The sequence below is a fragment of the Schistocerca serialis genome, chromosome 6 (genome assembly GCF_023864345.2).
Source record: "Schistocerca serialis cubense isolate TAMUIC-IGC-003099 chromosome 6, iqSchSeri2.2, whole genome shotgun sequence".
NCBI lineage: Eukaryota > Metazoa > Arthropoda > Insecta > Orthoptera > Acrididae > Schistocerca > Schistocerca serialis.
The window spans coordinates 329,026,871-329,049,631 of NC_064643.1; the positions used below are offsets into that span (position 1 = coordinate 329,026,871).

A 22,761-nucleotide genomic window follows, 5' to 3' on the forward strand; every position below is an offset into this window, starting at 1 on the left:
ATTGACACCTTTTATGCCACCCTCTGGGACCCTCTCGTGTCGTTTTCTGAGCAGCGGTGTGTCTGAAATCTTTTCCTTGGCCACTCGGAAGAATTCCGTGTGATTCCAATCCTGGGCGCCACGGTTTTGGCCTCCACGGCAGAGGCGTCAAAAGAAGGGAGTGACATGTGGGTAAGAGGGGCTGTGACGACCTTCCCATCGTGTGCAGTGAAATTTGGTGCCAATGTGGTATCATTAACTCACTTTACAATCGAATGAGCTCTGGTCTTTTTTTCGTATGTGCCGACACCTTGCTGTTGACAGCGTCGTCGAGAGGGCAGCGTCGCAGGCCGCCATGCTTTTGCACTATTACAGAGGAAGGGTGTAGGCACCTTTGAACGAAATTTCAGACTTACGCGTCACAATGGGAGGTAATTATGAAGTTTCGAAAAACTGATCCTTCAATTCTGTTGCGCAGTGTACGAGGGTTGGAACTTTAATAGTGACAACCATTTATTTACAGCTCGTACACAATAGATACGTGTTTCAAAGTTTTACTGGCCTTCAAAGTAGCCACCAGCATTGTGTATAACCAGTTGCCAGCGATGTGGAAGTTGTAGGATACTCTTAGCAGTGCGAGTTGTGTTGACAGTTCGAGCGGCGTGGTCTATTGCCCGACGAATTTGTAGCAGTTCTGAAGCAAATGCCGTGGAGTGTGTCCTTCAGTTTAGAAATCGAGTTGAACTCACGAGGGCTTAAATCGCACTATACAGTAGGTGGTATAGCACTTAGCAGCCCTATCAGTCAAACAAATCATTAACAGCTTGCACTGTACGTGCTTGAGCATTGTCCTGCAAAATGATGGTCAGGTCCTGCAAAATGTGTCATCACTTCTATCTATAAGCTGGTCGTGGGTTGTGTTCCAAAAATGAACAACATAGAGACAGAAGTGATGACACTTTCTGCAGGACCTGACCATCATTTTGCAGGCGAGTGCTCAAGCACGTACAGTGCAAGCTGTTACTGATTTGCTTGACTGATAGGGCTGCACTCCCCTGACTTAAGCCCTCGTCAGTTCAACTCGATTTCTAAACTGAGGGAAATACTTCACGGAATTCGCTTCAGAACTGCTACAAATTCGTCGGGCAATAGACCGCGCCGCTCGAGCTGTCAACACAACTGTCACTGCTAAGAGTATCTTACAACTTCCACATCGCTAGCAACGGGTTATACACAATGCTGGTGGCTACTTTGAAGGTCAGTAAAACTTCGAAACACGTATCTATTGTGTACGAGCTGTAAATAAATAATTGCCACTATTAAAGTTCCAACCCTCGTATGTTCACTTATAAGTGAAATACTGTTAATAGTGAATGCAAACTTTGATTTTATGTTGTGTAGGTTTTGATTTTGTTGAAGTTGTGAGAGTTTGCACCTGTTATAGTTCTTAAATAAATTGCATGATACTCCAGAATTTTTGGACGAATGCTTTTCAGTTGCTGTGATTCTATGAACTGGAATTTCTTGGAAGTTAGGGTAAAACAATGTTACAAGCACTGACACAAACAAATTATTACAATGGAGGGAAATGCTCCACCATCTACAGCCCCTCCCCCTCTGAAGTGAACCCCGAGCTCTCCTGGCTCTGCATTCTCCTGAACGCTTGTGGAGTCAAGTATAAAAGTGATTTACACCTCTAACACTCTATAGGGGAGCGCACAAGTCACCTGCTTCATTCGTTGTTTATTAATTCACTACTGCATGTTTTGACAGAGGAAAAAGTTTTTACACTCTTGTTCATATTTAATTATTTCTCCTATACATTGATGGGCAAGGCTTTGAATATATATATATATATATATATATATATATATATATATATATATATATATATATATATGTGTATATATATATATATATACCAAGCTGGCTTTCGCCCTCACCGATCCTGTGCAGAACAAATTTTCAATTTGAAGACAACACTAAAATACAAAGCAGTCAGAAACAGTCCGATCATTTGTTCCTTTGTTGATTTCGCAAAGGCTTATGATTCAATCGATAGGCAATCTCTCTTTATTATCCTTGAGGAGCTAGGACTCGATCCGAAAACCCTAAACCTTATCAAAGAAACGCTCACAAACACAACCTCTAAGATAAAATTCCTGGGTGAAATATCAGAGCCCTTCCTGATCAAAACCGGCGTCAGACAAGGTGACGGCTTGTCTCCACTCCTCTTCAACCTTGTCTTAGACAAAGTCATCCGAGAATGGGAAAAAGAACTGAAGAATCAAAATTACTGGAAGCCTATACAACTAGGAAGATCTAAAGATGGTATTAAAATTTCATGCTTGGCACTTGCAGATGACGTGGCCATTCTAGCAGAAAACGAGACCACAGCAATTAAACAGATAGACATTCTCAAAGAATGCGCCGAAAAAGTTGGGCTACAAATTTCCTTCCAAAAAACCAAATTCATCTGCTCAAAATTTGGAACTCAAAAACTGACTACAAAATATGGACAAATTGAGAGAGTTCCATTCTTTAAATACTTAGGCGAGGTCCTAGAACCCACAGGGGGAGAGAAAACTGCACAAAAAGTTCGACTGCAAAAACTGAAAAGAGCATACTGGAAAACCCACAACATCTACAATAAAAAGTGTCTCTCCATTCACTCAAAAATACGACACTACAATACAGTAATCAAGCCCGAAGCACTATATGCCAGCGAAACACTCACACTCCATAGAAAAGGCGACCTGGAAGGCATCCTGAAAGAGGAACGCAAAATTATCAGAAAGATTCTTGGCCCAAAAAGAACGGAAGATGGATACAGGTTACAGTCTCGGAAAACTACAGAAAAATTATCTAACCTCGCCGCAGACATCTGGAAAAGAAGACTAAAATTTTACGGTCATATCCACAGACTCCCCAACACCCAGACTCTCCCACAAAATTTTAATATACATTGAAAAATTGAAAACCATACCCTGGATACAAGAAACCAAAACAGATCTAGCAAATGCACAAATAAATTCTTCAGAAGTTATAAACAGAAATGTATACAGGCAAAAAATCAATAGTTGGAAAGTACAACCCGAGAATGAAGTTTGCAAGAGACAGGGGACAAAATGGACAGAGGAAAGAAAGAGAATTCATGGGGAAAGAATGAGAGAAGTTTGGAGAATTAAAAAATTGAATCGGAAAAGCTTTGCGTGATCCGTATGGGTCCAATCGCACATAATAATATATATATACTCAAATAGTAAGGTTAATGTTTGTTATTAAATCGTTTCATTTAGATGTTTGGAACTGGACCCCATACTTTTCCGTGTTTAAAGTCTGCCTGTATTAGTACACACTCCTATTTTGTCGGAAAATGTCCGAAATGAAGTGCAAAAAGTACAAAAACATGACGCAGACCTAAAATTTTGGGTAAGGATCTTGAAGAAGAGATGGTTTACTACTAACGTGCTACGGGTGCTCCTTTCTTGGGCTTACTTGTAATGACTTGTGAAGAATGGCCGTACAACAGGCAAAAAGAAATAATACTGTACACCTTTTCAAAATCGAAATTGCTTGCAAAAAGTGGGTTAGTATTTTTCTTAAATGCCACAAAAGAACACTGTTAAAAGGAAGCCTACAGGGGCTTCGTACAACAGGACTCTACAGTTCAGGAAAAAGAAAACTACAGACGAATACTCGAACCTTCTGGAAGATGTTACATTGTACCTCGAAACTAGATTGTGTCTTCTCTGGTTTAATACCATTTTATGATTCTCTTTATTATTATTTAAATTAATTATACAAGGATCCGATTTTGGCAACTATCTTTCAAACTCGCTATGTGTAAGGTTCTTGAAAATGTTTTTTACAATAACTTATAATTATATTTAGCAACAGTAGATTATAAATCGGGAATAACATTATAAAATAAATGTTACAAGGTGTCAGAACATATTTTTTTACTATTTTAAAATAAAGAAGCAAAACGGAGGTCTGGTTTTGGGGACTTTCCTCCATTAAAACTATTATATACTTTATTGTTATTATTTTTATAGCTGTAGACATTTATCCAAAGTTAAAAGGAGCGTTGGTGGTAAGTCTGATTTTTGGGGGGTGAGGAGAGGAAGAGAAACTATAACAAACTGCATCGCCCACTCCCCACTCTCCTCCCCCTCCCAAAAAAAAAAAAAACTAACCCTGGATATTCATCTTATCCAGAATGGAGTTATGTACTCTGATGGGAAGATATTCAAGATGCTTCCATCTAACAGGAAGCAGAAAATTAACAGTACCTACCAACCCCAAAGGAAATTACAAGCATATAATTAGACATTCGTTCTATAAGTTAGCTGAACTTCTATACTGAGGAATCGAAAAGTTGTGTCAGCTACCTGGCTAGTAGCAGTATTGTCATAATGCTGCAAGACAAGTACGAATTTATCGCAAATAGAACTCACTGTTCACAAATGTTAGAAAATATTTTCTTCTAAAGCGCTTGGTAATCGAGTAAACATTAAGCCACCAATAGCAGGCATATCAGCAGTTACTTAGTATAGGTGAGAAGACAGGAGATTTCTACAGAACAGCAGCTTTCTTTCTAATTTACTACATTAAATTTAACCAACATAAGTATGACCATTGTTAACAGGTATATTGATAGTATATTGCTAATACAGTACGCAGATTAAGTTGTGTTTTTTATATACACTGTGACTCTTTGCAAATTGCAGAAGGTTTTCTCCTTCTCAACGAATCTACAAAACACAATGAATGAATGACTGAACGAGAATGCCTGTAAGGGGTGACTACCCTGTCAGCCTTGTGTGTTTCACTGATTGCCATTTATGGTCTTCTGGCTTCTTTTATTTTTTACATTGCTGGTCATTAAAACTACAGTACCGTGAAGGTAGCATGCAACAATTGTCGAACTACCATATACTGTTCTACATGCGTGCACATGCAAATGATTAGCATTTCAGCACAAACCCACGAATTAGGTGGTAGTAACATCATACATATTTTCTATGTGAAGATAGACGATCACACAGTGGGTTTATCATATAAAAATCGCATTTGGATTTGACTGTTTATAACGTAAATGTGTTATGTTTCGTGCAAGGTGGAGAAATTTCTACAAGCACATGTCATAATTCGCCAACGATAGGATAATGGCCTATCAAGACTACGGTTTATCACTCTACAATATTCGTGCTCATGTTAGGTTGGGACCCACAAATGTCTCTTGAATGTGGCAGTGGTGGGTTCAGGATGGCCATGCAAGATATCAATGGCCTCTTGTGACTAACACCTTAGAGGCAAACATGTTGTTTGCTTGGTTGTACAGAATTTTATAGCCATGTAAATTGAGTCAGGAAATGGGCAGTACAAACATCCACATGGAAAATTATATGATAACTAAGGAACCATGGACTGTCAGTATGGTGACCACTCTCACAGCTTCCCTTGAAGTTGGCGAAGGGAGAGATCCAACGACAGTGGTGCACTTAATGACAACACTGGACACAGAAATGACAAAACATCGTCTTTTCAGATCTCAGTTCTGTGCACTGCATCACTATGGACATGTGTGTGTAGGCTCTTGAGGAAATAAAAGTTTCAAGATTGCACTCGTCATTGTCACACAGGTCCACGGCCCTAGCACCTAGCGTGATGATCTGGACTACCACTTGGTGCATGGCACAATCACATAATGTTCACATAGCCAGAAACTTGGACAACGAATGTGACATTTCTGATGTGCTAAGGCCTGAGGTTGTGCTCTATCTTTGAGTTCTCTGTGACGTTATCTTTCAACAAGATAACACAAACCACATGTTGCCCTTGCTATCTAGGTTGATCTCAATAAGAAGATGGTTTGACTGTTGCCCTGGCCAGCAGGTTCTCCAAATCTCTCACCACTGAAAACATCAAACCATGGTTTGCTGAGAGAGAGTGCATACCGCCAGTCACTAACCACTTGGGTCAATGGATGCTGAGAAAGAGAAAAAGCACCATGGAATGACTTTCCATACTTTTATATGTCATCTGAGTAGAGTTAAACTCGATATTCAGCCACCCATAGCTCTGTGTGTCAAATATTGCACCCTGTGTACCTGCAAATTACATCCTGTATTCTTCCTACCACACAGTGTATGTCCAGTAAATAAATTTTCGTTATTTACTATTCTTGCAATTTTAGAGGCTAGCAGTGTTCATAGGCATTGGCAGTGGCAGCAGCAGATCGACTGAGATGCAAAATACACTGACAAGCCAGAACATTATGAGCACCAACCTACTACCAATATAAACTCCTTCAGGTGATGGCAGCACGACCTGGTGAGGAATGACTGCTAGTCAGACAGACACATGGATCATGTAGTAACAGTGAGCATGCTGTCCGTGCATAGAAAGAGGAAGGTGCATAATCTATCTGAGTTTGACCAAGGACAGATTTTGATGGCCTGGAGGCTCAGCACGGGCATTTCACAAACTGCATGACTTGTTGGGTGTTTGAGGATTGCTGCAGTGTGTGTCTTCAACATGTGATGAAACCAAGATGAAACCAAGGTGAAACCACGTCCAGATGTTGTGGAGTTCAGTGGCCACACAACATTTCAGATGTTGGATGTCATAGGCTCCACAGACTGGTGAAACAGGTAATGTGCTGAACAGTGATGGAACCAACCTGAGACAATAATGCTGGGCAGAGTGCACACAGTGCACTGAACACACCTAGCAATGGGCCTTCGCAACCGACAACATATGCATGTGGCAATGTTAAAGCCATGACATCAGCAACAACAACTGAAATGGGCATGTGACCATCAGTGTTGGACATTGGCGTGGTGGCAGAGCATTGCATGACCTAATGAATCCCTACACATTCTTCATCGTGCTGATGGGAGGGTGTGAATCTGTCGTGTTCCAGTGGAACAGCTCCTTGATGCCTGCACTGGAGGATGGAGACCAACTGGCAGCGGCACCATTATGCTCTTGGGAATATTCACTTGAGCATCCATGGGTCCCATGGAGCTTGTGGAAGGCAGCGTGACAGCTAAGGAGCGCCATACACTAGTTGGAGACCACATATACTCTTCATGACGATCACATTTCCTGATGGCCATGGCATTTTTCAACAAGATAATGTGCCATGCCACAAGGCCAGGAGTGTGATGGGGTGGTTTGAGGAACACAGTGGTGAATTCCAATTGATCAGATTTGAACCCGATCAAATGCATCTAGGATGGGATTGAATGTACGGGAATTAGGTGACTTGTGTGGGCAGAGGTGGTCCCAACTCCCTCCAACGCCTCAAGGCCTCATTGCTTCTAAGCCACGATGTGTCGCCACTGTTGTCTGTGCCAAAGGCTATTGGGAAGATGATCATAATGTTCTGGCTAATCAGTGTAAGTGCATTTCAGAATAAGTGTTTCAGTTAGCCAGCATTTCTCCACAGAAAATCACCTGGAAACCTATATCTTTTTCCTGAGTCAAGCTGACTATTAGCTTTGTAGACGTGATACATTTTAACATACCGGTGAGTGTGAGGCGGTTGAGGAGCGGTGCGGCGCGCTCGAGAGCGGCGCCAGCCACCATCGAGATGTCGTTGTCGTCGAGCCGCAGCTCTCGGAGCGCGGAGAGTGGCGCGACCAGGTCTGCGGCGAGTGCGCGCAGGAAGTTGTGCGCCAGGTCGAGGTGCGTGAGCGCGCCCAGCCGCGCAAGTGACGCGCCCGACACGGCCACGATGCGGTTGTGCGCCAGCACCAGCTGCTGCAGCTGCGGTGCGCCCAGCGCCTCGTCCTCCAGAACGTCGATATGGTTGTGCTCCAGCGACAGCGTTCGCAGCGACTCCAGCCCTGCCGAGACAAAGCACTAGGTGTAAATGACCAGTGACACGGGCACAATACGGCTGTGCATCAGTACCAGACACTACGGCAGGTGCACCTCCAGCACCACATCCTCCAGTGCGTCAAAGTGAGTTTCCAGTATCTGCAGCAGCTGTGGTGCACCCAGCACCTCATCAACTGATAGCCCAGGGCATAAACTATCGTGTCATGACAACACTGAGATTGTGCATGAACTGTCAGCTGACTGTCTTTCTGCATATGAATGGAATGGAGTGAGATGTTGGCAAAAAGTACAGGTTGAAGCTTCAGTCTAGCAATCAGTTTTATTCTGTTAGCAAGTTTCTTCTTTAAACGAGGGAAAACAAACGATTCCCCACAAAAATGTAGATAAATTTCACTGCTCAGTATCAATTACAAACTTCTGGGTGATTAATCTATAACATCCCATTTGAGTAGCTAGGATTTTGCCCTCATCAAAGCTGCTCAGATCAAGTTCTCTGACTAACAACATTCATAGGAGCAGACTACCAAAAACAATGGACAACATCAACTGTGTCTACCGACATTACAGCAGCAAATTATACTGCAAATTATTCCAGGCCACTGATGATGCCTTGCAGAAAATAAAGGCGAAACGCAATAGCACTAAAATTGTGTTTTATTCAGTTGCTGTCAGACGGTCCATAAGTAAAAATTATTAATATACCGTAATATTACATGCAACTGAGGAAGACAGGACTATAAAAGTTGAAGATGCAAATTATGCTGTTTGAAGATGGGGTTTAATATTAAAACTAGTAAAAGTGTTTCTCTGCAATACTACAACCAACCTGGTCAGTGCCATGATTTCTAATAGATGCTTCCAAGTGACCATTGGTAACAGATCGTGCACTCAAATGATGCAGAACAATGGTCTCCCACAGCCATCTGTTCTGGCTCCCCTGTTATTCAGATTTTATGTAGCTGATACGGCCAAACCCACACCACAGATATTTGGACATGCTGATGACTGGGGTCCGTTTGTAAGTTGCAGTTACTGCCAGAATAACAACTTTTCTGTAGCAAAAACCCATAAGAAAGGGTGGGTGACCTTCTGGCACAAGGGAATATTCGTGCTTGAGACTAACCCTTCCACTTATTCTCAATCATTGCTGAACAAAACTTTACATATTGCACTTAAGGCGAGTTATTATGAAGACTGGAACTTTAATAGTGGTAATACTGCCACAGAGGTGCACCACACGTGACTTAGATAACTCCTATCTTACCTCAGCACAAATAGTCGCTACCTTCCCACCTCATGAACAAGTGCAGTTATGAGAAGAACAGACCCTCAAGAAGCAGATGGCATAATGTGGTGCTGTCATGACGTTTTCGAAACAAGAACAATCAAGTGATATAAAAATTATACGTGCTAGAGGACTTGCAGTATGACAGTGTCATCAAGGTCCTCTAGAGACATTCACAGAATCTGCATTGTCTTTCAGAACAATGTCAAGTTGGATAAAAGCTTTCAATGAAGGATGTCAAAATGCAGCAGGGATTCGTTGGCCAGGTCGTCCTTGTGTTAATGAAGAAGAAGTGTCTGCTCTTACCATTTTATGATACAGTGATTGACATCAAACGATTTGTGATATGGCCTGAGAGACAGGATTAGTTGCATGTGACAGTGCTTCACATTCCGCGATAGAGAAAAATGGTATCATGATGCATTCTGGTTTATTTGATGGAAATGCAGAAATTACTACAATAGCTCAGAGCTCTTATTCACTTGGGTTGCTATGATCAAAGCTTTCATTACATTGAACAATATATGTGCAAAATTTTATGAGGCACACCTGATGCACCAATGTCATATTAAGGGCAACCATGATGATCGGAAGTTCCTCAGAACCCCAGCAATGTGAAATTTGTGGTGATTCCCATGGATGACTGTGATGACATTATTCTAACACATACCATTCTTAAATAGCAAACCATCAGTGTACTGTATTACTGTTCATTGTTGAAACACTACATGGGACCAGGATTAAGAAAGAATCAAACACATTTTCTTTTGGGAAAAAATGGTTGGCTCATACAAAGGAAGATGTGACTAACTTGTTGGGTCAATAAATCTAGGAAGTGCTGTACCATCTCCCATAATATCCTGAATTAAGCCTCTGTGTCTTCAACTTATTGATAAGATGAAGCAAGCATTTTATGGCATTCAATTTAGAATTGTTATATAGATTCGTCAGGCAATAGATTGCACCATGTATCAACATAACAGGCACTGCTAATGGTATCCTACAAGTTCCAAATCGCTGCAGTGGGTTATATACAAAGCTGCTGATACTTTGGAGGACAGTAAAACTTTAATAGTGGCAAATATTTATTTACAACTGATACAAAATGCATACATGTAAGACACCATCATGGAGGTCGTATGCATTTGTTTGCTTGTATGAGGGTTGTAACTTAAATAGTGGCAAATATTTCTTGGTTATTTCATCTGTGTTAGATCCTGTGAACTCCATGGCTGTTAATGATAGTCGGTGAATGACGCTACCAGCCACAAGAACTTTTTAAATGTTTTATTTTAGTGCTGTAACCAGTTTCAGGTTGTGATGCCTATCTTCAGATGGCTAATTGATATATATGTTGTTGATTCCATACAGTACATATATTGTACATAAATTACTGTGGCACACTTCATAATACTTTTAATGCCAATGTTGAGCATCACACATGTGCTACACACTTGATTTTTTTATTTACAGTGGATATATTACCAGTAAGCAAAGATACAAGCATATCACTCATTTCATATTGACGAAATATATAAACAAAACAAAGGTTGTGTGTGGGATGTCAAGAATGCAGCATGTTAATAACAGAACAATATTTGTGCTCTAAGAGTAAACTTATTGATAAAAGACATTAGGACAATTATTTTATTACTGTGAGGGGAAATTTTTGATGAAATACTTCGAAGACAACTGAATGCATACTATGAATGAATGTCGTGTGACTAGGGTCTCCTGTCGGGTAGACCATTCGCCAGGTGCAAGTCTTTCGATTTGACGCCACTTCGGCGACTTGCGCGTCGATGGGGATGAAATGATGATGATTAGGACAATACAACACCCATTCCCTGAGCAGACAAAATCTCCGACACAGCAGGGAATATATGTACAGATATTTGAATATAATTACAATTTATAAGTTACCTGCAGGAAATACAAAATTAAAAAGTTGGAGGGTGGGATGAGAAAACCTTAGTTCATCATACTAAACTAAACTCTGACCAAACAGGCCACTAAGGCCCAATGGTACCACCGGGCCACTGTGTCATCCTCAGCTTGCAGGCATCACTGGATGCATATATGGAAGGACATGTGGTCAGCATACTGCTCTCCCAGCCATATGCCAGTTTACGAGACTGGAGCCACCACTTCTCAATGAAGTAGCTCCTCAGTTTGCCTCACAAGGGCTGAGTGTACCCTGCTTACCAACAGTGCTTGGCAGGCTGGGTGGTCACGCATCGAAGTGCTAGCCCAGCATGACAGTGCTTAACTTTGGTGATCTGACAGGTACTGGTGTTACCACTATGGCTGTACTGTTGGCTTTGGTTCATCATGTTAATTTATATTTATACAAATGAAATGGTCATATGGCATTGTTGGCTGGGAGGCCCCATGTGGGGAAGTTCAGCTGCTGTATTGCAAGTCCTCTTTAGTTGACGCCACATCAGCGACTTGTGAGTCAATGATGATGAAAATGATGATAAAGGACATACAACACCCAGTCGCCTGCTGGGAATCGAACCTGGGCCCCTTGTGTGGTAGACAGTAACGCTACTGTTATGCTATGGAGGCGGACTATATTTATACTTTTATATGCTAACAGCTTAAATTGCAGTGGCATGACTGTTGGGGATCCAATTTGTGTTTGATTTCTGTGAAGAGCCAAGGAAATTATCTAGAAAATGCAAGCTCCAGCTTCTAATTTAAAATGTATTACGGTGAGCTGCAGGTGTGAACGTATATTTTCTGTTTAATAGTATATACATCAACCTTGAACTGCATGAACCAGAACAAAACAAATCACCATCTATTGGAACTGATGTAATTGAAAATAACTATTTTGCATAATGCATAAGCGATTGTAAGCACTTAAGTAAATTTTTATTAATAAACCAACTTATAAAATAACACTAAATACTCAAATAAATGTGGGCAGTTAGGGAGCAGACGACATGCTGTTGGTCATGACATCTCTGTAACTAAAAATATTAGCCATCTGAAGATGGGCATGGTAGCCAGAAATCGGTTATGGCGCTACAATAAAACATTTAGACAGTATCTGTGGTTGGTTGCATCATTCACCATTAAATATTTATTTACAGCTGATACAAATTACGAGGGTCACGCCAAAAGAAATGCACACTATTTTTTTAAAAATCCATCTTTTATTCTACATGTTTGAAAGTATTACAGTGTGTAGATACATCCTTTAGCAACAATATTTTCATTTCTCCATATAATTTCCATCCATCTCAACTACCTTGCGCCATCTTGGAACTAGCCCCTGTATACTCGCACGGTAATATTTTGGAGCAACCTGTTGGAGCATGCAGCATGCACAATGGAGTCATCATCTTCAAACCTTGTTCCACGAAGAGAGTCTTTCAGTTTCCCAAAGAGATGATAGTCACATGGAGCCAGGTCAGGACTGTAAGGCGGGTGTTTCAGTGTTGTCCATCCGAGTATTGTGATCGCTTTGATGGTTTTTTGAGTAACATGTGGCTGTGCGTTGTCGTGAAACAGCAAAACATCCTGCTTTTGCCAATGTGTTCGAACACGACTCAGTCAAGCTTGAAGTTTCTTCAGTGTCATCACATATGCATGGTGGTTCCACTTGGCATGATGTCCACAAGCAAGAGTCCTTTGGAATCGAAAAGCACCATAGCCATAACTTTTCCAGCAGAAGGTGTGGTTTCGAATTTTTTTGCTTGGGTGATTTTGCATGATGCCACTCCATTGATTGCCTCTTCGTCCCTGGTGAAAAACGATGGAGCCATGTTTCATCACCTGTCACAATTCTTCCAAGAAATTCATCTCCACCATTCTTGTACTGTTCCAAAAGTTCACTGCATACCGTTTTTGTTCTTCCTTTGTGAGCTGCTGTTAACATTCTGGGAACGCACCTGTCACAAACCCATTTTAACGCCAACACTTTCAGTATTCTGCAAGCACTTCCTTCCCCTATCCCAGTGTAGCGTGACAATTCGTTCACTGTGACACGTCTGTCAGCAGTCACCAATTCGTCAACTCTCTGCACATTGCCTGGAGTGTGTGCAGTACGAGGCCTGCCGCTGCGAGGACAATCCTCAATATTGCCGTGCCCGCTTTCATCGTGTAAACTGCTTGCCCACCGACTAACTGTACTGAGATCGACAGCAGCATCTCCACACACCTTTTTCAATCTCTTGTGGATGTTTCCCACTGTGTCGTTTTCACAGCACTGGAATTCTACGGCAGCACGTTGCTTCTGACGAACGTCAAGTGTAGCAGCCATCTTGCAGACATGCTGTGATGGCGCCACTCACGGGAACAGGTTGAACTAAGTTTGAAAACAAGTGGGAAGGATGTATCTACACACTGTAAAACTTTCACACATGCAGAATGAAAACTGTATTTTTACAAAAATAGTGTGCAATTCTTTTGGAGTGACCCTCGTAGATACATATTTCAAAGTTCCACCCATCCACTCGTTCGACCTATACTTGAGTATTGCTCATCAGTGTGGGATCCGTACCAGATCGGGTTGACGGAGGAGATAGAGAAGATCCAAAGAAGAGCAGCGCGCTTCGTCACAGGGTTATTTGGTAAGCTTGATAGTGTTACGGAGATGTTTAGGAAACTCAAGTGGCAGACTCTGCAAGAGAGGCACTCTGCATCGCAGAGTAGCTTGCTGTCCAGGTTTTGAGAGGGTGCGTTTCTGGATGAGGTATCGAATATATTGCTTCCCCCTACTTATACCTCCAGAGGAGATCACGAATGTAAAATTAGAGAGATTCGAGCGCGCACGGAGGCTTTCAGACAGTCGTTCTTCCCGCGAACCATACGCGACTGGAACAGAAAAGGGAGGTAACGACAGTGGCATGTAAAGTGCCCTACGCCACACGCCTTTGGCTGGCTTGCGGAGTATAAATGTAGATGTAGATGTCATACAAGCAGTGTTAAAATTATCAAATAAATAAAGAAGCAAAAAGGTGCGAGCTCTGTGACGGAAGTATTGCGGCGCGTAGGTACCTGCGAGCGCGCCCCGCCGCACGCTGGTGAGCTGGTTGTGCGAGAGGTCGAGCGCGTGCAGCTTGGCGAGCCCGCGCGGCAGCGTGCGCGGGCCCAGCGGCCCCGCCAGCGCGTTCGCCGACAGGTCGAGCTCGCGCAGCTCGGCCAGGCCGCGCACGTGGCTGACCGCGTGCAGCCGGTTGCCGCGCAGCCGCAGCGTGCGCAGCGCGGGCAGCCCGCTGAACGCGTCCGCAGACAGCTCCGTCAACCGGTTGTCACTCACGTCTAGGAATGTCAGCTCAGGTAGTTCCTGCAACATGTACGACAGTCAGTCAATAAAGCACACTAGAGAAAAAAGATAGTAATCCCAGGAGACAACACACCTATAGTCGGATTCACGAACGAGGGCGGTTCGCGCAGTTGAGGCAGGAACTGGGATTGCAGTGTTGCTAGTTCCGAGCGAGAGTTGTGGTATGCACGTAGAGTGCTCGCAGAATGAGGCAGGTAGATGTGCGACTGGCAGGGCACATGTGGGGCGAATGGTACTGGTGGGGGTTGTAGGTCAAAAAACTGGGTCTAAGCCACGGCCGGCCAAACGCTGCACAGTGTGCAGACGTGCGGAAGTGCTGCACGTGTGCGACAGCGACATCTGTTATTAGACATGTGTCCTAAATGAACGACGGCGGTTCCACTTCTCTATGGTGCAAGCAAGAGCGCAACATATCCAGTCTCGTTGACCCCTGGTGACCGTAACCTTAACAGAGAAGTAATGAGAAATGGCAAGTACTGTGAAAAAGCAAAGGACGGGAGATCTATGTTCTGTCTTTAAAAATGACTGGGAACTGCAATTCTTTTTTGTAGCCGTTGGTGAAAACTCACAGCGTAAGTTTTCAATTGAAAGACATTACAATACATATCACAAAGACGAGTGTAGTGTACTCAACAGTGAAGAACGGCAAGGAAAATTAAATGTCCTTCAGAAAATGGATGAGACACATCAACTCGATTTTACTGTACATCAAAGTAACTGATACTTCTCGAACTCTTAGTTTCTTGTGTTACATTTATGTCTATTTTACTGTACGCTGTACAATGTACTGTTTTCAATTTTCTAGAATGACAATCACACTAAACCTTCACTGGGAGCAAGTTTTCAAAACGCATTAAGAATTGCACATTCTGGAAACCCTTTTCCGAAGGGGAGTTTGTGAAAGGGTGTCTAATTGATGCTGCAGAACTTGTGTGTCCCACGAATGTTAGCAGCTTTCAAGAAATCAGTCTATCCAAACAAACTGTGACAAGACGTATCAGTGCTATGGCCGGCGATCTGCACAGGCAGCTAATAAATAAGGCTAAATACTTTGTTGTTTCTCTGTTGTGCTCGGTGAAGCAACAGATGTTACAGATACAGCCCAGGTTGTGATATACATACGAGGTGTCGATAACGCACTTTGTGTAACAGAGGAGCGACATCTGTGTGTAGAAACATGCACTACATGAATGCTGATGGCTGCGGCGTGCACGCTGTGACCCGGAAGTTGCACATGTGCAGGAGCACCGCACGCGTACAGAATTTCTGGCCGGCCCTGGTCTAAGCACTATGGGACTAAACATTTGAGGTCACCAGTCCCCTAGACTTTTTTTAAAAAAATTCTTTATTCAGTTATTGTATTTATAAAAATTGACCCACTATCTAAATACCTTATTGGGTCCTAATTTCATACTTTAAATTTTTGCAGCTGTTATCTCTACACTACAGGTAAATCCTTAATATTAATCTATCACTAGAAGGTTCTCTAATTTTCTAGTTGTTAATTTGGACCTGTGTCTGAATTTTAGTTACTTATATGTCTTTATTCTGTTGTTATTCTACGAGACTGTGCTACCTGCAGTGTTACAAGTGTGTCAGTGATCTATAAACCTAATTGTTGTTGGCCTTGCCCACCAAGCTAATCCCAGTGGGCATGCCCCTGGCATTGGGCTGGCTGGTAACTTCGTATCGCTGCAGTCTATACTAAAAAGCCTTATCCTACCTTTCTACATGCTAACCTATGCCTTAAATCTAGCGTCTCAGTTGGTGCATTTCATATCTGGTGGGTATGCACACCCTCCCCTAGACTTAGAACTACTTAAACCTAACTAACCTAAGGACATAACACACATCCGTTCCTGAGGCAGAATTCGAATCTATAGCAGCAGTGCGGTTCCGGACTGAAGTGCCTAGAACCACTCGGCCACTGCGGCCGGCTGGGGGTTGTAGGGGAAATGCCGAGTGCTGGAGGGGGAGTGCTGCTCTAAACTGAAGAATACACTCATCTTTTATAAATATTAAGTGGAGCCCCTCCGCAGCAACACTTCCATGTTGACCGTTCAAAAAACATCTACTGTCACCTGTGCATTGTTTAGTATCTAGAAGTAATTCCACTAAAAATGCAACAAAAATCTGCGATTTATTTTCGCCTATCCTTTTAACCCTTTGGACCTTTCAGAGAAGCGTTATGAATGGCCAAATTTGACTAAACCTACATTTTCCTAGATCTACGCTAAAATTTGCTTCTTTTGCCAAAACACAATGGTGTTTACACAAATATCATCTCAAAAAAATCCCATGCACACGCAATTGCCAAAGAATTCTAAATAAAAAAATGGTTCAAATGGCTCTGAGCACTATGGGACTTAACATCTGAGGTCATCAGTCCCTTAGAACTTAGAACTACTTACACCTAACTAACCTAAGGACATCACACACGTCCATGCCCAAAGCAGAATTCGAACCTGCTACTGTAGCAGTCGCGTAGTTCCGGACTGAAGCACCTAGAACCGCTCGGCCACTGCGTCTAGCCACAGAATTCTGAAACCCTGGTTTATTAAGTGAGGAACTGAGGAAAAGTGAGGTCAACAGCTTATGAAAAAGGACATCCTCAGTACAAAAACATGTGTAATGTCTTCACTTATGTTGTTCCAAAGCCCAAATAATTTCCCATTTCACCAGCTATCGATGCCCCTTAAAAATCATATTCCGTCATCGAAATAGTCTGCAGTTAATGGAATAACACGGTATATGATGAATATTTTTTTGCATTATAACCATAAGACAAAATACTTTCCTCTCTGCATGCTACCATATGGCAAAATCTCATTTCGATACATCAAGCCTTTTATGAAATGTGAAGAATGTTGTGGATATTTCATTCTGGCTTTATCGCAATCACAAATGAGTGTGGTATTTTCTTGGCATTGGTGGCAGATAGAGACCTTCACCTAAACCTAAGGAAAAATTAAATCTCTTAGCTAAATTACATACACTCAACATATTATGTAAAGTCCACCATATGTAAAATCATACTGTCGCCTACTTTTCGTTGCAAATTTTTTCGAATTTCACGCAGTGTTTTACTTAAATGCAAATGTCACAATGACTATGATCATTAACTAAGTGATGGACGTGTCATGATGAAGCTGATATACAAAGCTACATAAATAACGCAAAAATGAATTTCTTTTATTGAGTAGTTTCTGAAAAATCGTTCGAGAAAGACTGTAGGCCATGCGCTTCGATTATGTCATTGCAGGCTAAAAGGAGACAAACAATGTCAGCCTCCCCTTCCGAACAAACGAATGAACTTGCCCAGCACTTTGGACGAAAAGTGGTCATTGCACATCGGCCACCGTATCCTCCACGGACTCTGTGTGTGCTTTGCACGTGCAGAAAGCATTCTACAAATTATGTCTCTCACTTGTTCATGTATGGAGGGCGTTCAATAAGTAATGCAGCACATTATTTTTCTGAAACCAGATTGGTGTGATTCAGCATTCCAATACATCATATTATTCCCCACACTTTTGACTGCAAAACACTGTTTTTCAACGCAATTTCTGTTCAATGCGACTGCCTCACGCCATCTCACTGGGAGAACCTGTAGACCCGCACGGTATCACACTACTGATCGATGTCAGACAAGCCGGCCGCTGTGGCCGAGCGGTTCTAGGCGCTTCAGACTGGAACCGCGCTGCTGCTACGGTCGCAGGTTCGAATCCTGCCTCGGGCATGGATGTGTGTGATGTCCTTAGGTTAGTTAGGTTTAAGTAGTTCTAAATCTAGGAGACTGATGACCTCAGATGTTAAGTCCCATAGTGCTCAGAGCCATTTGAACCAATTTGATGTCAGACCCAACGTCTTGCTGCATCAGTAACCTCCTCATCATTCACGTACTGTTTCCTGTAGAGTGCATTCTTCATTGGCCATGGAAGTCGGAAGATGCGAGATCCGAGGTGTAGGATAGATAAGGAAGAAGGGCCTGACAAATGCAATAACGTATTTGTTTATTTTATGCTGTTAAAATTCACAAAATTACTAGCCAAAATTTACACAAATTTTACAATTTTTAAGTGCTCGACTAAGCCGGTGGTGTAATAAAGCCAGTCAACGAACACCAAAAAAGGATGAATGTACGAAATAATCCGTGCAATCGCAAATATTTGTGTGAGGCAGCAGGGAGTGCCAGGAACAATATACCAGAAATTCGGACCGGTGAGGGACACAGTGGGCGTTGGAGTGTATTTGAAGGTCAGTTTTCTACCTTATTTGAAGAACTCAAAAACTACGGTCTGTAGCGGAAACTTATCCCAGTACATAATTTAACTACATTACATTTCCTACAAAAAGATCCTGTTCATTTCTCTGTAGCACTAATGTTTGTGCATAGCAAGCGACAGAAAATGGAAATCTCACGCATGGTTCATGAAGGCCAGCTATAACATTGCCGGTCGCATTCTTAGGGGCAGCTGAATCACCGTGTATGAAGACACTTTCGATAATATGCTTTGGTGTGGTACTGACTCTCATCTACATCGTGATCAGAACACGCACATCCCTGGACTTGAATCAGATTAACTAAGACATCTGTTTGCTTACAAAACTGCTGCCATAGCAACAAACAATCACATTGTGGCAGTGATTCATTTTTATATTTGTGTGTTACGAGCAGTGATCTCTACACTGTCTGGATATTGAGCTCCAGCTGTCTGATTTTGCCATGTCACGAGAAAGCAAAGTGAAAATACTTTTCGATTATGCTTGCACATCAGCCCATTTGTGCCGAGTAAAACTGTGAGGGACAGGAAAAACCCACCGTGGTTCAACAACAAAGTTAGGAAACTACTGCGAAAGCAAAGAGAGCTTCACTCCAAGTGTAAACGCGGACAAAACCTCTCAGACAAACAGAAGCTAAACGAAGTCAAAGTTAGCGTAAGGAGGGCTATGCGTGAAGCGTTCAGTGAATTCGAAAGTAAAATTCTATGTACCGACTTGACAGAAAATCCTAGGAAGTACTGGTCTTACGTTAAATCAGTAAGTGGCTCGAAACAGCATATCCAGACACTCCGGGATGATGATGGCATTGAAACAGAGGATGACACGAGTAAAGTTGAAATACTAAACACCTTTTTCCAAAGCTGCTTCACAGAGGAAGACCGCACTGCAGCTCCTTCTCTAAATCCTCGCACAAACGAAAAAATGGCTGACATTGAAATAAGTGTCCAAGGAACAGAAAAGCAACTGAAATCACTCAACAGAGGAAAGTTCACTGGACGTGACGGGATAGCAATTCGATTCTACACAGAGTACGCGAAAGAACTTGCCCCCCTTCTAACAGCCGTGTACCGCAAGTCTCTAGAGGAACGGAAGGTTCCAAATGATTGGAAAAGAGCACAGGTAGTCCCAGTCTTCAAGAAGGGCCGTCGAGCAGATGCCCAAAACTATAGACCTATACCTCTGACGTCGATCTGTTGTAGAATTTTAGAACATGTTTTTTGCTCGAGTATCATGTCGTTTTTGGAAACCCAGAATCTACTATGCAGGAATCAACATGGACTCCGGAAACAGCGATCGTGTGAGACCCAACTCGCTTTATTTGTTCATGAGATTCAGAAAATATTAGATACAGGCTCCCAGGTAGATGCTATTTTCCTTGACTTCCGGAAGGCGTACGATACAGTTCCGCACTGTCACCTGATAAACAAAGTCAGAGCCTACGGAATATCAGACCGGCTGTGTGGCTGGATTGAAGAGTTTTTAGCAAACAGAAGATAGCATGTTGTTATCAATGGAGAGACGTCTGCAGACGTTAAAGTAACCTCTGGCGTGCCACAGGGGAGTGTTATGGGACCATTGCTTTTCACAATATATACACTCCTGGAAATGGAAAAAAGAACACATTGACACCGGTGTGTCAGACCCACCATACTTGCTCCGGACACTGCGAGAGGGCTGTACAAGCAATGATCACACGCACGGCACAGCGGACACACCAGGAACCGCGGTGTTGGCCGTCGAATGGCGCTAGCTGCGCAGCATTTGTGCACCGCCGCCGTCAGTGTCAGCCAGTTTGCCGTGGCATACGGAGCTCCATCGCAGTCTTTAACACTGGTAGCATGCCGCGACAGCGTGGACGTGAACCGTATGTACAGTTGACGGACTTTGAGCGAGGGCGTATAGTGGGCATGCGGGAGGCCGGGTGGACGTACCGCCGAATTGCTCAACACGTGGGGCGTGAGGTCTCCACAGTACATCGATGTTGTCGCCAGTGGTCGGCGGAAGGTGCACGTGCCCGTCGACCTGGGACCGGACCGCAGCGACGCACGGATGCACGCCAAGACCGTAGGATCCTACGCAGTGCCGTAGGGGACCGCACCGCCACTTCCCAGCAAATTAGGGACACTGTTGCTCCTGGGGTATCGGCGAGGACCATTCGCAACCGTCTCCATGAAGCTGGGCTACGGTCCCGCACACCGTTAGGCCGTCTTCCGCTCATGCCCCAACATCGTGCAGCCCGCCTCCAGTGGTGTCGCGACAGGCGTGAATGGAGGGACGAATGGAGACGTGTCGTCTTCAGCGATGAGAGTCGTTTCTGCCTTGGTGCCAATGATGGTCGTATGCGTGTTTGGCGCCGTGCAGGTGAGCGCCACAATCAGGACTGCATACGACCGAGGCACACAGGGCCAACACCCGGCATCATGGTGTGGGGAGCGATCTCCTACACTGGCCGTACACCACTGGTGATCGTCGAGGGGACACTGAATAGTGCACGGTACATCCAAACCGTCATCGAACCCATCGTTCTACCATTCCTAGACCGGCAAGGGAACTTGCTGTTCCAACAGGACAATGCACGTCCGCATGTATCCCGTGCCACCCAACGTGCTCTAGAAGGTGTAAGTCAACTACCCTGGCCAGCAAGATCTCCGGATCTGTCCCCCATTGAGCATGTTTGGGACTGGATGAAGCGTCGTCTCACGCGGTCTGCACGTCCAGCACGAACGCTGGTCGAACTGAGGCGCCAGGTGGAAATGGCATGGCAAGCCGTTCCACAGGACTACATCCAGCATCTCTACGATCGTCTCCATGGGAGAATAGCAGCCTGCATTGCTGCGAAAGGTGGATATACACTGTACTAGTGCCGACATTGTGCATGCTCTGTTGCCTGTGTCTATGTGCCTGTGGTTCTGTCAGTGTGATCATGTGATGTATCTGACCACAGGAATGTGTCAATAAAGTTTCCCCTTCCTGGGAGAATGAATTCACGGTGTTCTTATTTCAATTTCCAGGAGTGTATAAATGACCTAGTAGATAGTGTCGGAAGTTCCATGCGGCTTTTCGCGGATGATGCTGTAGTACACAGAGAAGTTGCAGCATTAGAAAATTGTAGCGAAATGCAGGAAGATCTGCAGTGGATAGGCACTTGGTGCAGGGAGTGGCAACTGACCCTTAACATAGACAAATGTAATGTATTGCGAATACATAGAAAGAAGGATCCTTTATTGTATGATTATATGGTAGCGGAACAAACACTGGTAGCAGTTACTTCTGTAAAATATCTGGGAGTATGCGTGCGGAACGATTTGAAGTGGAATGATCATATAAAATTAATAGTTGGTAAGGCGGGTACCAGGTTGAGATTCATTGGGAGAGTCCTTAGAAAATGTAGTCCATCAACAAAGGAGGTGGCTTACAAAACACTCGTTCGACCTATACTTGAGTATTGATCATCAGTGTGGGATCCGTACCAGATCGGGTTGACGGAGGAGATAGAGAAGATCCAAAGAAGAGTGGCGTGTTTCGTTACAGGGTTATTTGGTAACCGCGATAGCGTTACGGAGATGTTTAGCAAACTCAAGTGGCAGACTCAGCAAGAGAGGCGCTCTGCATCGCGGTGTAGCTTATGCTCGCCAGGTTTCGAGAGGGTGCGTTTCTGGATGAGGTATCGAATATATTGCTTCCCCCTACTTATACCTCCCGAGGAGATCACGAATGTAAAATTAGAGAGATTCGAGCGCGCACGGAGGCTTTCAGACAGTCGTTCTTCCCGCGAACCATACACGACTGGAACAGAAAAGGGAGGTAATGACAGTGGCACGTAAAGTGCCCTCCGCCACACACCGTTGGCTGGCTTGCGGAGTATAAATGTAGATGTAGATTACATCACTATAAATTTCAAAGCCAGAAATAAGTAAGGAATTCGTTGTTACATACAGACCGGTGGTAATTTTTTGACCCAATTACAACATGGCGGAGTACACAGATGACAAGTATCTGCAAATGATTTTATTTGATTTTGATTTGATTTGATTTTTTACTGTTGTAGAGACCTTAGAGA

At 43.4% G+C, this 22,761-nt stretch overlaps 1 protein-coding gene across 1 annotated transcript in view; it reads right to left on the reverse strand.

The window, feature by feature from the left end:
* LOC126484119 (protein artichoke-like) overlaps positions 1 to 22,761 on the reverse strand; it is a gene marked incomplete at its 5' end in the record, with an annotated part of 64,009 nt that overhangs the window by 24,027 nt on the left and 17,221 nt on the right. Inside the window, 2 exons of the mRNA XM_050107503.1 lie at positions 7,518 to 7,838; positions 14,129 to 14,417. Coding sequence (XP_049963460.1) covers positions 7,518 to 7,838; positions 14,129 to 14,417 — 610 coding nt within the window. The remainder of the gene's footprint in view (positions 1 to 7,517; positions 7,839 to 14,128; positions 14,418 to 22,761) is intronic.